A 16927-nucleotide genomic window follows, 5' to 3' on the forward strand; every position below is an offset into this window, starting at 1 on the left:
AAATGAAGCCACCTTTGCAGTGAACGGCATTCGTTGGTGAATTGTGAGCAGCAACGCCACACAACAGTTTGGCACAGCCTGAGAATACCTTCGGATACGTATTTCTCAGGCACCTGTAGCTAAACATTCTACTCCGGTTGAAATTTAGTTGGGCAGAATGCGATTATCCAAACTAGAATCTGGTGATACCAGAATTAAATACACATCCTCTTACAAAACGAGCCTTTGAATCGTGTGACAATAAATGGTCAGGCCTTCAATTTTACACCGTATTTGAAAAACAGCACCTGCAACAGTGTAATACCACAACATAACCTCTGAGGAAGTGTCACTTACTGAATTGCTAACACCACTTTCTGCAGAAGCCAGGTTCTCAACTGTCCTAGCTTCCCCTCAGTCGCTTCACCAAATTCACATACCCAACCACCCTGGTTAAAAATATACCCGTCTAAAGAATGAAAGGGCGGGGGGGGGGGGAGGAGGAAAGGAGGAGGTAGAGATCTTCATGTATTAATACACAATACATTTGTGAGGCACTGATGCACGAACAGGGGTAGTGATCTATAGATCTGCATCTGATTTCTCAGTCCTCCATAGCGGCTTCATAGGAACAGTTAGCAGTTATTCCGGTCCAATCTCTCCTCTCTCCCAGTTCCACGCCTTCTGGGAAATGATTTTACACCAGGCACAAAAAAAGGGGATTTGGTATTTTGTATCATATTTTCCCCATGCCCAAGAAGAGATTCCTGAGGGAGCCTTCCCTTTGTGAACAACTTGAGGTGTTTTGACATAGCACATACCCATACTCAAGGTGATCTCCAGCCCCGTTACCTCACAGTACATTCTGCAGCCCTTTTTCCAATTAAACTTCTTTTCTCCAGAGGAGAGAATGACAGAGTTATCCGCAATCTCAGACTTCACCAAGGCTTGTAGTCCTCAAAATGTCAGTCTTGTATTGGAAGAAGGTCTCTACAAACCTACATGGAGTTTATTCTGCCCATCGGATCATTCAACTAGCTGACTATTCTTAACCTTTTAGATATGAATAAAGGGCACCTTGCATGATGGAATGAGGCCATACAGACTATTACACTGTCAGGGAAAAGCTGAGAGACAGAGTATAATATATGCATACAGAATCCCCCCAACTTACGCAATCATTCCGTTCCGGAAAGCCTTGCGTAACTCAAAAATTTTGCATATGTCGGAAACGTATACCTGTACGTTACGCAAAAATTTCTGCAACTCAAAAATCCTATTTCTGGCTTATGGAACTTTTCCCATATGTGTGAATTTGCATAAGTCGGGTCTTGCATAACCCGGGGAGCATCTCTATAAGCATTTCTTTTCCTCTTCAGCTTTATAAGAAAAGTTGCCCCCACTCAAAGGCTAGTTCCATGGGTACATTGCAAGAGGCATTATCTAAAACAAACTTTGCTTAGGCATAATCAAACAAGAGAGAAAAATGGACTGGTTCAAAGAATCTCCATTCTTCTGGCTTCCGCTAGAGCAGAGGTGGGCAAACTATTGCCCACGGGACCCTAGACCCCGGCCCCTCCCCTGCTGTTCCCACTCCAGGCAGTGCGGTAAGGTTGTGGGGGGGTGGGGTTTGGCTAGAGAGCAGGGGAGTTCAGAGGGGTGGTCAGGGGTCTGGTTAGGGGTCGGGGCAGTCAGAGGGCAGGGAACAGGGGGGCTGAATGGGGGCAGGAGTCCCGGGGGGGGGCAGTCAGGAACGAGAGGAGGGGTTGGATGGGGTGGCAGGGGGCAGTCGGTGGTCTGGGGGCGGTCAGGGGCCGGGGGGGTTGGATGGGGTAGGAGTCCCGGGAGGGCTATCAGGGGCGAGAAGCAGGGGGGTTGGATAGAGGTCAGGGGCCGGACCACGCCTGGCTGTTTGGGGAGGCACAGCCTCCCCCAAACAGCCCTCCATACAATTTTGGAAACCCAATGTGGCCCTCAGGCCAAAAGGTTTGCCTGCCCCTCCGCTAGAGCCTTGAATAGGCTACTTTACTTGCAGACTGAACCACAGAGACACTAACAATTTGAGATTTAATGGCTTAACTTTATATTTGTGTAATAGGCATTGCATTGTATAGAAAAAAGGTGGTGGGACTTTACATCATCAGCTGCCGAGAGAACAATCAGACAGGCTGTTAAGGTTAGGTGAGACTAGACCAGTCAGTTAACCTTTTCACTGAAATGCCAGCCTAATGAGCCTAAAATAATATAGCTAAAGGATAAAATTCCAAAAGCACTTTAGACTCAGATCCTCAAAGGTACTTAGGACCCAGATTTTTAAAGGTATTTAGGTGCTGCTGTGCTCAGTGATGCAGTGCCTAATTGATTTAGGGGCCTAAATCTCATTTCAAAAGGGATTTAGGTACTTAAGAGTCTGAATCCCATTGACTGTTGATGGAATTTACATGCCTAAGTGGCTAAATCCCTTTTGAAAATAAAATTTAGGTTTCTAAATCAGTTAGGCATTGGAATGCTGTATGCAACACCTAAACACCTTTAAAAGGCTGGGTCCTAAATACTATTGAGGATCTGGACTTAAGCAATTTAGGAGCCTAAGTCCCACTGACTTTCAGTAGGACTCAGGTGCTTTCGGAAATTTTACCCCAAAGTGATAGGTATCTGTAGCGAACTTCTGGCTCTTATGAGAGCTTTTCATTGACCGCAGTAGGGCCAAGATTTCATCCCTGGTTTAGAATGTCATCCAGAACAATGACAATGAAGCACATTTTGGGGGACCAGTCTAGTATAGGCACTGCTTTCCCTCATCCCCCAGTGTGTGTCAGGATAGCAGCTCATCCCTTTGAAAGCCTCCTTAGAGACCACGGCCAAGATTTTCAAAAGTGACTAATGGCCAATTTTTTAGTGCCAAACTTGAGACCTGAAGGGTCCTTGATTTTCAGAGGGCTGGGGCGCAGAACTTTCAGAACTTCAGGCCCCTTTCAGGCATCTCCATGTAGTGTTTTAAAGAACTAATGTCTGCACTTCCCCATCGCAAGATATTTTTCTCATTTGTTTTTTTTACAGTGCAAAAATATGGAGAACCCTAGCAAGATCACTTAATTCCAATTTGCTCAGAAAACAGTATTGACCTACTTTGTCCTGAATGTAATAAAAATAATGATAAAAGACATGCAAAACCTATTCCTTTCTTTAATTTAATGTTTCATCAACAACCGTCAGCACTGCAGAGTTAAGGTTGAATGAGAGAATGGTCTCATATTGCATGTTGTATCATTTGCCAAATAATTTAGTAGCTCTCAGGGTTTTCTACAGGTCACGGTATCCAAAACCCTGGAATTTCTTACACAACCATACCTAGGTACAGTGCAGTAATACCGTATAATAGAGTCTGCATATGAGCTGATGAATTGTCACACTAATTATTAATAATGGGATGAGTAGACTAGGTAGCACAAGACTGGGAAGCTCTGGGATTTTGAACTCCTCATAATACATTGTACTATAGTAGCTAGTGCATACAAATCAGGAAACTAGTGAAAGGGGACACACAGGACCTACAGAGGTGATGGGTGGAGGGGACTAAAAAAAGCATCAGGATGATGCAAGAAGGGGAGAAAATGATGTCGGGGAAGGAGAGGGAAGCTACTTCAGGAGAGCTAGAGAGCATGCTCAGGCAGCCAGTAAAATCTGGGAATGGGACAAAATCCCAGTTTGAATGTAGCTGGGCAGAATCCCAGCAAGCTGCAGCAATCTTGCAGAACTTGCAGAGGGAAATAGAATTTTCATCCCGTGGGCTAGGCTGACATTTTGGAATGAGTTCTGAACCAAGACGGAAAGTTGAAAGATTGAAAAATTTCACTGAATGAAAAATTCTGAAAAGTTTTGAAATGAAAAATGTTTTATTTCAAAAAGTCCCCCCAAATTTTCATTTTTCCAACTGAAAATTTTTTTGTGGAGATGAACATTTTCCATGGGAAAGATTACTAGGCAGAAATTTTTTCACTCTCTCTATGAAGGTTTATCTTTGATGATCTCTAAGGTCTGATTGTCCTTACAGAGAAGGAGAAATCTGGGAACAGAAAGGGAACGAAATGCGCAATGGCAGAACAAAGAAAACGACAACAAGAGGAAAGAATGGATGGGACACACATCAGTCTGACATTTGTCAGATCCTAATAATTTTGCTTACCTGATCCTTACAAAATTTTGTGATTTTTGATTAAACACATAACCAAAATATTTTAAAAATCATACAAAGCAGACAGGGAATTCAAAAATAGTCCTCTTCACTGGCATAATTCTGCTTAGTTACACACTATAGATTTTAAATGTGTGCAATTTGCCTGAGCTATGGCTGCTGTGAGAACTTTAACTTTGTCTCTCTCAATGTTAAGCTATAATTACATGCAAAAATGTCATTAATGCAGCAGTGTTTTACAATTCAAATGCTGCGGCATTCTAGGCATGAGAACTTGACCATGAAATAGACTAGAAACAGACTATAAAAGAAGTATGAAACTGTTTAGTTATTTGTTTTTTCACTTGACTTGGACACTTATCGCAGAGTGAAAATTACCGATAATAAACCCAATCTAAGGTGCCATTTGTAACATCGGTGAGGATGTTTTTTGTTTGTTAAATGATTTTAAAAAGAGAAAAATGTTAATTAAAAAACCCCAGTTCTTTCCTCTCTTACAATCTTCACTTATTAAAACTGGAAGAATCGAAAACATCATTTTGTTTAATTGTTACTGTTCATGTGGTTTACTTTAAGCATTTCTTCCAGGGTGACCAAGAAAAAAGCAGGCAGATCGGTTTTAGTTAGTTTTTCTTTCAGGGTGACAGGGGAATGTTTGTTTTTCTAAGAGGTTCAAACTGAATTTCTTAAAAAAAAAATAAAATCATGGAAACATTTCTCAGGCTAAGGTTTGGTAAAAGGTCACGTTACACCAAATTTCATCCAGCAGTATCTCTGATTGGGTATTGTAAGTGGTCCTCTTTCCCAATTCATTTTTTACAGTGAAGGTGCATACGAACATCCAATTGCTGCTATCTTGGACCTTGATTCCGCAGACTTTGTCTATTCAACTAAACACTTATGCACGTGTTTAACTTTAGGCACACGCTGAAGTCCCATTGACTTTAATTGACTTAAACAGATGCTTAAGCACTTTGCTGTACTTCAGCATGTGCTTTATAAACATGGGTCTAGGAAAGCTTTGCATATTATGTCATTGATGCCAGACATTGTTTCAGTGGCACATACCTCACTGAAATGTACTTCTGGCTGCACAGATCCTCTGTATACTGGAAAGGAACTTTGGTCCATTTTTCTTTCAATAAAAAAGGCTGCATTAGTTAGCCGCAGGTTTGTTGGGGGACTGCGCACAGGTAATAGGAGATAGAGCCTCACACCATTATGTTAATAAGCAATATTAGTAATACTGAGCACTGATACAGTGCTTCTTAGGTACAGAGAGAAGAAGCAGGAACTCACACAGCGAGTCAATGGCAGAAGCCAGCGACAGAACCCATGTTTCCTGACTTCCAGTACCTGATGCTTTATCTACCAGCCAACTCTAAATCCAGCCTAGGCCAGTGGTGACTTGGAGCTATCCGATCTTCAGTGGACTGTGTGAAATCACAGTGTCATAGTCTCAGTCCGGTTTCCTTTGGGGAAGGGTTTCCAAGGACCATCAACATAGTGGGCACTAAAATACTCTTGTTTGCTGGCTAATCTCAGCAGAGACGCCAACCATGGAAGGACAGCGGGGAATAGGTCGCCTCCCCTCCCCTAGATGAGGGGATGTAAGGGAGGGAAGGGCAGGAAAGCTTTCAGTATTCTTGTCCTGACTATATTCATCACATGCACAACTATGGAACAGTAACTTGTACACTGGTAAAATAAGACATTTATTGACCAGAAAAGTAGTCTTTTATTTCAATTAATATTTCTTGGCATTAGGCAGATATTAAATAACACTGGATTGCACAAGACTATTAACATATTGACAGCAAAAGAATGGAGAGCATAGCAAGGTTTAGAATAGCAGCGTGAGTCACATCACCTCATGTCACTCAAAAGCCAGTTAATGCTGCAACAACCACTAAATGGGACTCCACTGAGAAATACAAAATGAGGATTTATTCCTTTTATTCTTTTGTTAATACAGTAAACGCTGGAACGATAAACAGTAAAAATGAACAAATATTTGCATTCAGTAATGAAACAGAATGAAATAGCTATAAATTGCTAGTCATGCATTTTCTTTAACAGCAATTTGCTAATGCATAAATATCTCAAACAATCTTCGAGATTTGAATAAATCACAAACAAGAAGAAATTAAGCTTGAATTCTACTTTATGCATTAAATACCTGACCTACATATTAAATTTTACTTCACCATATATATATATATAATTTATATATATATTAAAAGAAAGTAGACAATTAGATAAGTGCAAGCAATTTTCCTCAAAAGCACAGACAATTTGGAACCATGCCCAGAAAAGCTTTTTTCTTCTTCTTTCTACTCCATTCAGTTCACATTTTGCTTCAAAAATGATGACCTACCATCTGCTATGTTGGATGAAAATTCTATCTAGTATCTTCTTGCGGCTACCAGAATGTCATCATTCTTACTGACTAAAAGATGGGATATCTCACCAGAAATTTGAACGCTTCGTATCTGCATGTAAACATACCTTTCAATTACATTAACCGTGTAGAGTGAGTGGTAACATCAGAGGGGATGAAGGGGGAGAAAAACAGAACTGCAAAAGGAACGTTGCACTTGTGTTAGTGAGAGGAGTGAAGCAGTCCTCACTCTGATACACGCACGCGTGTGCGCACACAAAATCTGGCAATGGAATCGTATCCACTAGCAAGTTGAGGAATGATTGAGAAGGCATCCATTTGCGAGCAAAGCTTGAACGACAAGCCAGCAGTTTCTTTGCAAACTGTCCAGAGTTTAATTAGAACTGACTTGCACTGCTTGGATCACATTGTAACAATCGCACAATAGAGGGATCACTCTTGGCACCTTTAATAAACTCTTCGAGGGACAGTTTACCTTGAAGGGAGAAAACAAAAACAAGTCACTTGCTTTGCAAGATCAAACAGAGCTTAAAAATAAAACTTTCACAGAAAGCTTAAACACATATCCTACAACAAGTGGATTTAGGGTGAAATTGGCTACAGTGCAGGGGAACCACGCACTCCCTTCCTCCTCAAACCTGGATGCAGTATTTTTTCAAGTAAACAAATCTAATATTTTACTTTACATTTAACATTAAACAGGGACATTATCAAGTTAAAACAACTGTACTAATAATGCCACCTTAGAGCAACAATTTAAGCAGAGAACTGGCTTAATACAAAACTGGAGTACAAACATTCATTAAAGATACACAGAAACTAGTCTATAAATGGTGCTTCAATCAAGGGTGAGATTTTAAACCACACTGAACCCAGGATATTTGCACCATATGCACTGATAGGTGATCATGTAACAGTGTCCCAACACTGGTCAACGTGATGTAGTTTCTTCTACATGTGTGAATTATTGCGATGGTCAGTTGTGCTGTGGTTAAAGAAATAGGCCTTGAGGGATGCTGAAGTGATGCCCTGTTTGCTAAGCTGGCAAAACCTTTGCAATCAGACCCCTATGAATTAGTTTTTCAGGCTTTGTTACAAACCTGAAACTTGGGCCAACTTCACCAATTTGGGCTGATTTATGGGGTTAGGGTTGAAAACCATAGACAAATCTGTGGCTATGAATGGCTTCTAAAACCTGAAACACACAAAGGTGTGAATGTCCATTAATCAAAACGACCAAAGTTTGCACCGCTTGTAATTATTTGTTAGCCACCATTGCTGAAAAGTCTAGAACTGTTCTCTTATAACAGTTTCACTCTGGGACCACACCTACAAGCCCTGGGATGGTGGAACTCCACTGAGCTCAGTGCAAGTGCTGCCAACAGAGGCCTTCAGGATCGCCTTCATTAACTGTAATTTGAACAACAGTATTGAAATATAATTATATTTTTCTGATCAATACTTTGCGTCTGATGCATGTGCAATGGTATTCTCTTGTATAGTGTGTTACACATCCACTGATGGAGAGAAATAAGCAACAAAACAACATTTATGAGAAATGAAATGGATCTTTCTAGGATGATTTCACTGGGCTTGATGATTCCCCCCTTGAGTCAATGTAACTTCCCCAGCAGACTGAAATGTGCTGAATTCCTGAAATGCCTTCTGGCTTTTATAATCTCAAGGTTTGTTACAAGCTGGCAAAGTTTAGAACAGTCCTGAATTCAATGAACCTACTTACATGTCTAAAGTTGTAGATCTGGAATAGTTATTAGTAGATGCTAATGACCCAAATACTCTATAAAAGAAGTTTCTTATATGTGTAATTTGTTTAATCAGCAGGTTTTTATACTTTTTAATAAAAATATTTGCTTCTGGGATTGTCTATTACACAAAATATTCTCGCAGTCATGTCCATTTACATTACATCTGTATGAAATACAATATTTCATATAATAATTATATACCACAACATTCCAAGACAATTCTTACCCAATTTAAATGGCCCCCATTATAGAAATAACCACCACATAATTTCCTCTTAGCAAAATAAAAATAACTCTTTGCAGAACAGTGTGGCACATTTTGCATAATCTTATGTGATCACTTATACCGAAGCCCCAATCACACTGCACATGTATTAGGAAGTAGAATTTTAGCTTAGATCCTCAGCTGAGACTTCAAACACACGTACAATGAACATACTCAAACAGAAACATTCCACTGTGAGAACCACCTCATTACATTTCAGTTCCACCCCTTAGGTTATACTCTCTAACATTTAGCACTACTTTTGGCTCATACTGCTCTTTTTTGTTTTTAATTGCTCCCTGCATGTGTTTAGTTACGTACTCCAGAGTACGGTATTAATTTACACATTTTCTTCCTACAACACTCATTCCCAGAGTATCAGAGTGTCTCAATGAATTATAGATGCATCTGTTCTTACACTCTATTTTTACTGTGGGGTTGTTGTTTTTTTAGACTAACATACCTTTTATTGTTCCAAATGGAAGCTTCCTACCACAGATTCAGATTTGCACTTGATTTTTGCTCGTTATCCCTTTTGGCTACAAGTGTAAGGCCCTGGGAGGGAGCAGATGTGTAACATTTCTTTTTATTAAAAATATTAGAGAAAATGCATATAGAGATGGTCTCAGCCTATTGTGGGGACAAGGGCTGGATTCAGTGGTCAAGCACCAGTATTAGCTCACCTGACCAAGGTATGTCATGTGCCAGGAAAGCAGAGATATGCAAGGGCCCAAAGCAAGACAAGGCACTTATATTCTGGGTGAACTGTTTTTTTGTTAAAACACTGGCATGTCTGAGAAGAATTTTTGCTAGTCTGAAAGTTTTCCCAAAACTCTGCACAAGTTGATTTTGTTTGTTTGTGTGCAACACTCCAGAACAAAGCACAGTACAAAGCAAAATCTGGCAACATTGCCCCACTGCACAACAGACAATGAGAAGCCATTCAAGTCCTAACAATGAAGCACACACACAAGGTGCTATTCTCCTCTCTTGTTTGGAAATGCAGGAGGGACAGTTAGAGGGGTTGAAAAGTAAGCACTGCTCCATTACACCTCTCAGCATGTACACTGTATTACTTAGCAATACATTACGTACAGGAGTAACATTTTGCTAGTTATGCAATTGCCAGGTTTTGCCACATTGCCTTATCACGTATCTCTGCATGCCACACGTGTCACAGAAGGACTACTTTACATGTTTTAGTTTTGTATCCCTCCACACGTAGAGCCAAAGAGTGAAATCCTGGCCCCATTGAAGTCAATGGCAAAACTCTGTGGACCTCAGCAAAGCCAGGATTTTACCCCAGGGCTCTAGCTACTGTCAGTTCAACAGACCATGACTCAGAGGGAGCCATACAAATCTATAAGACAGAACAGCTTTTCTGCACCCAAGGGTCATAACTTTAAAAGTCAGATATCTCAGGCCTTTTCAGGGCTAGAAGCAACTGCTGGGTGGGCCCCACAGAGAAACTGAACACCTCTCCTTTTCCAATAGGCAAAAGCTCCTGTTTCTACCCCTGTTGCACCCTGAAATATCAGATTTTAAACTCTTGAAGGGCATGTCTGCACAGCAAAAGCCGCAAGTGAGTGAGCCTACACGAGCTAACGTGAGTCCAGCTCACACAAGTAACAAGAGCAATGAAAACAGTGCAGCGTGGGCTTCAGCCTGGGTAGCACAAGCCTGGTGGCACAGGCCCTGTACGTACTTTGCTTGCCAGCTTGCTCCAAAGACAGCACTGTGCTGTCTTCACTGCTATTGTTAGCCATCCTAGCTGGATTCAAGCTAGCTTGGGCAGGCTAGCCTGTGTACTACCTTTGCTATGCAGACATACCCTAAGAGCTGTCGCAGACCCAAGACTGAAGGCTGCCCATCTTGGGCCTCTAACCAAGGTAGTTTACAGGGAAAATTTCACAACTGATGGGACAAGGTGGAACCATTTCTTTGGCAGGGTGATGGGGGGAAAACGATTGATTCTATTCCCACGTTTTAGTCTGGGGAGTTAGTGGGTAGAGGGAATGGCTAAAGGTGCCTGGTAAATTAATTTATCACATCGTTACACAACCTGCAATATTGATACTGCCTCCACTGATACTGGTATACATTGTAATGAAGCGATCTCTTGATGCAACGAAAACAAACCTGCAGCAACTTTTGGGGAGCGTGTCAGGACCACAGAGGCGAAGGTTGCAAGTTTGATAACTCTCTGCGTTAGACACATCATCCCAACAGCTCCCTACTCTCACGGCCCACTGTTGTATTCCTGGGCCATCAAAGCTTTTCTATGCAAACCACAGATCTAAGTGCTGGGTTTGGATAACGCGGCATTACAGAGTGAAGTTCAGGGCCAGATTTTCAGAGGCACAATTTTGCAAGCACAAACCCCTGCCTTTCAAAAAAATCTGGCCCTACATAATCACTTCTACAGCTGAATGGAGCTAGAAAAATCTAAAGCTGCATAAAGCAGGAATATAAAACTGCAGGACTGAGAGAAGAATGGAGGTATGAATTTGAGGCCAAATCTTTCTGTCCTCATGCGTGCGAGCAGCCTCACAGGAGGGAATTGTAAGGAGAGCCAGACTTTGTCCCTAGTTTGTACCTTCCCAGAGAGTTTGAGTTGAAGGCACTGAAGCTACAGAAGTTTCATAGGAGCCTTTTCACACAAAAAGATAACAACAAGGTGGAACAGATTGCCAGAGACAGCAGCAGGAGATGAAACTGAATAGTAACAAGTAAAAAAAAAAGGGGGGGGGCATGGGGGGGGGAGAGAGACGTAAGGTGGCTAGCAGCTTTGCCTCCCCTCTAAGTAGGCAGATACACCTATTCAGGCTGCCACTCTTGCAACAATTACATTGGGCCATAGTCCGAGATGCCTGGGTCACTGAATACAATTTTAAGCATAGCTCTGATTTGGTTCTACTGGCAAGGACTACTTAGATGGATGACATAAGATCGCTCTATGCAAGTAAGATGTTTGTAGAAGCAGTTACTCAGGTACTGCCCTGTAAAACAGTGCATGAGACTGATTTGGGCACAGGCCCTCATAGGAGCAGGGTGATTTTTGCAAAGGAAAAAATGAGGGTGTTCCGGTCATGGAGCTGGCACAGGGAACAAGCTGGACAGGCGTAGGAGAGGTGAGCAGGCAGCGTTTGGAGGCGCAGCAAGGGAGAGGAGGGTCCTCAATCTTCTCTCCCCCTCTCATCAAGCAAGAACCCCCTTCCCTCCCCCACACTACCTGCCTCTCCTCTTGCAGTATACAAGCTGGAACACGACAGTACAACTGGGTGGAAGTAAAATACTGGCCCCCGGCAGCCCCTTATTCTTCTCTACTAGTTCCCACCTCATTCATTGTATTTGCCACCTTGTATTTGTGTTCTCTCTGGCTTCATACTTCTCCTCCCATTTCTATTCCTTGTTCTATTTTCCTCTGCTCACTTTCTCCCTTGCTCATTCTACAATCTAGCTCCTCCCTGCCTCTGTTACCATTTTGCCATCACTCAGCCCCACTCACAGTCTGTCTTTTCTTTTGTGCTCCAGAGCAAGGCTCCCCTTTGCCTTTCCTGTGCCATACCACAATTTGTTACTCACCGACAGTGCAAAGGCAATGTAGAGAAGCAAGGCTGCCCTCACAGTGTTCTACAGACCGACGGCCATGCAGCTGAGCTGCCTGGAGTCCAACAGGGTGCCTAATTCCATGGGTGGAGGGCAGATACGGTTTGAGAAAAGATTTCCCACGCAGGTGTGTATGGAGGAAGAGATCAGAGGGCAGAGCAGTGTAGTAACAAACAGCAGACCAAGCCTGGGGACGGGCCTTACTTCAGAGGCACACGCACTTAGCCTACTGCCAATTTCACTAGCTTGGTTTGTCAGCAGACAGTGGGTCTGAAAGGGTGACTGTCGCAAATAAAGGGCCACACTTTTTTGCAAAAAAGATCAGTACAAGTCAGGAAAATAGGGACCTTGTTGGTTTCTACAAACACAAAGGTTCATTCGCCTTTATTTTATTCAGACAGATGTTACTGTGACTGACACCACTGTGAGATGACAGATAGAACTGAAGCCTCCCTGGAAGCAACTTTTTCTTTTAATTAAAAGCTAAGTGTTATCAGTACGGTATCAGACAATGCATGTTTATTTTTAAGAACTAAGTAAGGTCTTCTGGTGGAAATCATACCATCATTGTTTGTGTCCATCTGTCTGAAGATTTTGTCTGTTCGTTTCTCCGGAGTGGACTCGTCTTCTGGCATTTTCATTACAGATGACACCATTTTGTAGATTGCCTAAATACATATAAAAAAAAATAATGAAAAGCTATAAAGCATCAGGACTGAGGAAAGGAACTTAAGCCTTCAGCAATAAACAAAGGCAGACGACCTTGGCAGACAGCTGAAAACCCCTATAAACCAAAACAAATAAAAGGAATTACAAACTTGATCTGTTTTTTCCAGCATTTATTTCTGATTTAGAAAACCAAAACAACTACTATGTTAGTCAATCTAGTAGCCAAGTCAGTACTTAAGTTAACACACTAAAATGCAAGAGCTAAAATATATATGAAAAAAAGTTCCCACGTGTAATTTTCCTTCCTTCCATTTGAGTCTGGGGAATGGTCTCATTGCTTCAGGATGGCTTTTAACGTACCCGCACAGGCGCTTACCACTCTTCAGTAATTATTTGTGTGCAATGGACTGGGAGGTAGCGACATTTCCATGCTTTGGAAAGGTGATGGACTTACTAGAGTGAAGACCTGTTATCCATTGAACTCATGAGGTACAGCATGGGCAAGGCAAATTCCCCTGCCAATTTAATTTCTCCCCAGCCTGTTCTAGAGGAAGCATTTCTTGTTCACTCTCCAGCTAGATTCTGTTCCTGGCAACACTGGCTGAAACACTCAGAGAAGTCAGCTATGATGGTGGCTTTTGTGGTTTGGATACCTGTCCAGTAGGAACCGGCCTGAGAGCACCAAATAATGTCAGAGGCTGAACATCAGCTGGTCTGTGTTTTCTGTCACTACCAATCACAACTAGGATTTGAATTGGTGATCTAGGGGGGAAAGGCTCTTTCTGACATTACCAATCCTCGGAGGCTTCTTACATAGCTGGGGGGTGAAAGGAGCTATACAGCACCTTCCCCTGTACTGCAGTGAGGTGAAAGGAGTTTAAGGCCTTTCACTTTAAAAGCAGAGTAAGGCTCAAACCACAGAATTTGAACTTCAGAGTATATGGCATTCATATCTGGAATTATGGTTCAATTCATTATAATCCCTGGGGCTGTTTCCAAAATTTGGATCCAGATCTGGTACCAATTTTGAACACCTCAAACGGGGGGAGGGGAAAGGGGACAGAGGTTTGGAGGCGATAGGAGGCAGACAAGGTGACTGGGGTTTTGGTTCAGGCCCATTTCTCCACAGAGCCTCTGCACATTTGTAGTTTGTGGACACAATTATTTTCTGCAGTGCCATTTGGAATGACAGTGCGAAGAACTGCTCCATGACCTATGCACTGGCTGCAACTCCTTTGAAGTACCAGCAGCGAGCAGAATGGCTGTTAGGGTGCCCCTCTACCTAGACCTGAAGTCTCTTGCTCAGCGGGCAAGTGGTTCCAGCAATATTAATTGAAATGGTACTTTTTCAAAAGGTAAGTTTTACAAAAGAATGAGACCACTCCTCACCTGCACGATTTCAAGCATTTCGCCACGACTGATATATCCATTGCCATCAAGATCATACATGCTAAATGCCCATTTCAGCTTCTGTTCGAGCTTTCCCCGAGAAGTGACGCTCAGCGCAATGATAAATTCCCTAAAGTCAATCGTTCCATCGCCGTTGGTATCAAAAGTGCGGAACACGTGCTCTGCAAACTTCGACGCATCACCATAGGGGAAAAAATTTGCATATATCTTTTTGAATTCCTCAACGGTCAAATGACCCGTGGGGCAATCTTTTAGGAAGCCTTTGTACCACTCCTGAAGCTCATGATCTGTGAATTCGGTGTTCTCCCGGAGATCCTGGAGTACCTCAGGTCGCAGCTTACTGTTCTGCTTCCCCATTCTGTTCTCGGTTAGGCTCTAACAACTGTAAAACAAAAGAGCAAGCGCGTCACCTTCTGTGCCACGACTGAACTCCAAGTGATACACTTCGCTCATGGACTGTAAACAAGTAATGCAGTGGAAAGATAGGTATCGATATGTGGGCATCCAAGAAGTACAAACATGTCAACTGATGAAGCCACCCCAGAGAGAATACTGCTCCACTGCAGAGAGCACGGGGCTGTTAAATATAAGCATCTGCATACAGCTTTAAACAAGAAAGTGCTTATCTGTTTTATTAAACTTCTCTGTCAAAGAAATATCTGATTTCACTCTCTCCTCCCCTTTTTCCAAGCTCTCCCAGTTGCTGATGCTGCCCTGGGGGAAGAGGGTGAGGTGGGATGGAGAAGAGAAGAAATGGGTGGTTTTGGGTGACCCTGTGCATACCTCCTTACTCAGTCATGTTCCTCTCCCTACAGCTCTACCCCAGTTTACCCTGCGACACAGCTTGGGATGCTTGAGTCCAGCTTGCAATGTGCTTTTCCAGCCTTTGACCACAAGGCCCTGCACAGCCTGACATGCTGCTATTACTGGGTTGGGCCAGGGTCCAGCACAGGAAGCAATGGGGAGAAAACGCTTGAAAAATGTCCATATTTAAAGACTGAAAATCTTCCCCTTAGCAATCAAAGGCACAAAGGGCAGTTAGGCACTGAACGCTCACTGTAAGTCAATAGGAGTTGAGTGCCTGTCTCCCCCTAGTGCCTTTGAAAATCCCTTCCTAAAGCAGTACTTTCCCCCTCTACTGCTACCATCAATCAGTATCAAAGGCTCCAGCCCTGGATCTGCAGCAGAGCTGGAGCCAAGTCAAGGCCCTTCGGAATGCTTTGCATTGCTTGAGCCCAGCGTTCAAACAGCATAAGCAGGATGGAATAACAGAGGGGGGTGGGAAGGGACAAAGGACAGAAGTTCTGCAGGGAGGTCTGGGCTGAAAGCAGGCCCCACATTTAACAGGATCAACCCAGAAGACCCTTTCCTCCCTCCCCCCAAAAGAGTGGCAGCATGAGCAGTTGGGTCACCTAAGGAGAAGGAAAGGCATAAGTGATTCAGCTCTTTTAAACACATTTTAATTCACAATGTTCCTAGGAATGTATACAATGAAATTTTAAAAACAAAATAAGTTCTTGGTTTGCAATCTGGCTGAAGCGATTGCACAGGCCTGACATATGCATATGATGGGAGAATTACAAGGGTCTGGCTCCCTGTTGAGTCAATCAGATTGCAGCTATTATACAAGCTTATTCAACGATAGTGCGCAGTACTTCAGAATGTAACATTCTCAACCTGGGTGAAAAGGCATCTCAAAAATCTCATGGTTTAATCAGGTGTTCAAGAAGGGTCTGAGTGCAACAGACATCCTCAGCCCCTTAGACAGGAGGGAGCCTTAGTGCTATGATGGCTTTGGTCACTTGTTTATTTCAGTGCTTTGTAGACATCTGGAGCAAGCTGAAGGTGTTCACCCATTCCAGACAAGAGCCCTTGATGACATTAACGATCTGGATGATGGCATGGATTGCACCCTCAGCAAGTTTGCGGATGCCACTAAGCTGGGGGGAGAGGTAGATACACTGGAGGGTAGGGATAGGGTCCAGAGTGACCTAGACCAGAGGTTCTCAACTGTGGTCTTCGGATTGTTCCCTCTAAGGTGTGCACCTGGGCGGCCGCACACAAGAGAATGAAGGGCCACCGTGGAGAAGACGCACATGTAAGGTGAGGTGGTGGCCTCGGGGGGAATAAGGGGTAGGTGGGAGGGGGCAGTGGGGTGAGAAGGGTGGTGGGGGGATTTGGGACATGCAGGGCTGCGGTGGTCAGAGAAAGAGATGATCTTCCCCAGCTCCAGTGCTGCGGCTGCTGGGGAGAGACCCCCTTCCCAGCCCCAGCTCAGAGGCTGCAATGGCAGGGGAGAGAGGACACATCCACCACATTAGAAAGGTAAGACTACTGATATTAAAATATGAGTTGTGTGCTTTTATTTGTAGAACAAAAAAAGCTAATTATTACTAAGTTTTTTTTATATAGCGCTTTTATTGAAAGTGCTTTATCGAAAGTGCTTTACAACAGTTAGCTAATAGTACAAACAATATTTGGAAAAATCATTAAGTGGTCTGCCGAGACCTTCAGTAATTTTCAAGTGGTCCGTGAAAAAAAAAAAAAGTTTGAAAACCACCGACCTAGTCAAATTGGAGGATTGGGCTAAAATAAATCTGATGAGGTTCACCAAGAAAAGTGCAGAGTCCTGC

General features: G+C 42.9%; 1 protein-coding gene across 6 annotated transcripts in view; it reads right to left on the minus strand.

The window, feature by feature from the left end:
* Positions 1–6113: 6113 nt before the first annotated feature.
* HPCAL1 (hippocalcin like 1) overlaps positions 6114–16927 on the minus strand; it is a 103278-nt gene continuing 92464 nt past the window's right edge. For all 6 annotated transcript variants that reach the window (XM_037894064.2, XM_037894066.2, XM_043542259.1 and 3 more), the window contains 3 exons: positions 14274–14676; positions 12778–12883; positions 6114–7050 (listed from right to left, as the gene is read on the minus strand). In XM_037894064.2, coding sequence (XP_037749992.1) covers positions 6953–7050; positions 12778–12883; positions 14274–14651 — 582 coding nt within the window. In that variant the 5' untranslated portion in view covers positions 14652–14676 and the 3' untranslated portion in view covers positions 6114–6952. The remainder of the gene's footprint in view (positions 7051–12777; positions 12884–14273; positions 14677–16927) is intronic.

Source organism: Chelonia mydas, chromosome 3 (assembly GCF_015237465.2).
Source record: "Chelonia mydas isolate rCheMyd1 chromosome 3, rCheMyd1.pri.v2, whole genome shotgun sequence".
Lineage (NCBI taxonomy): Eukaryota > Metazoa > Chordata > Testudines > Cheloniidae > Chelonia > Chelonia mydas.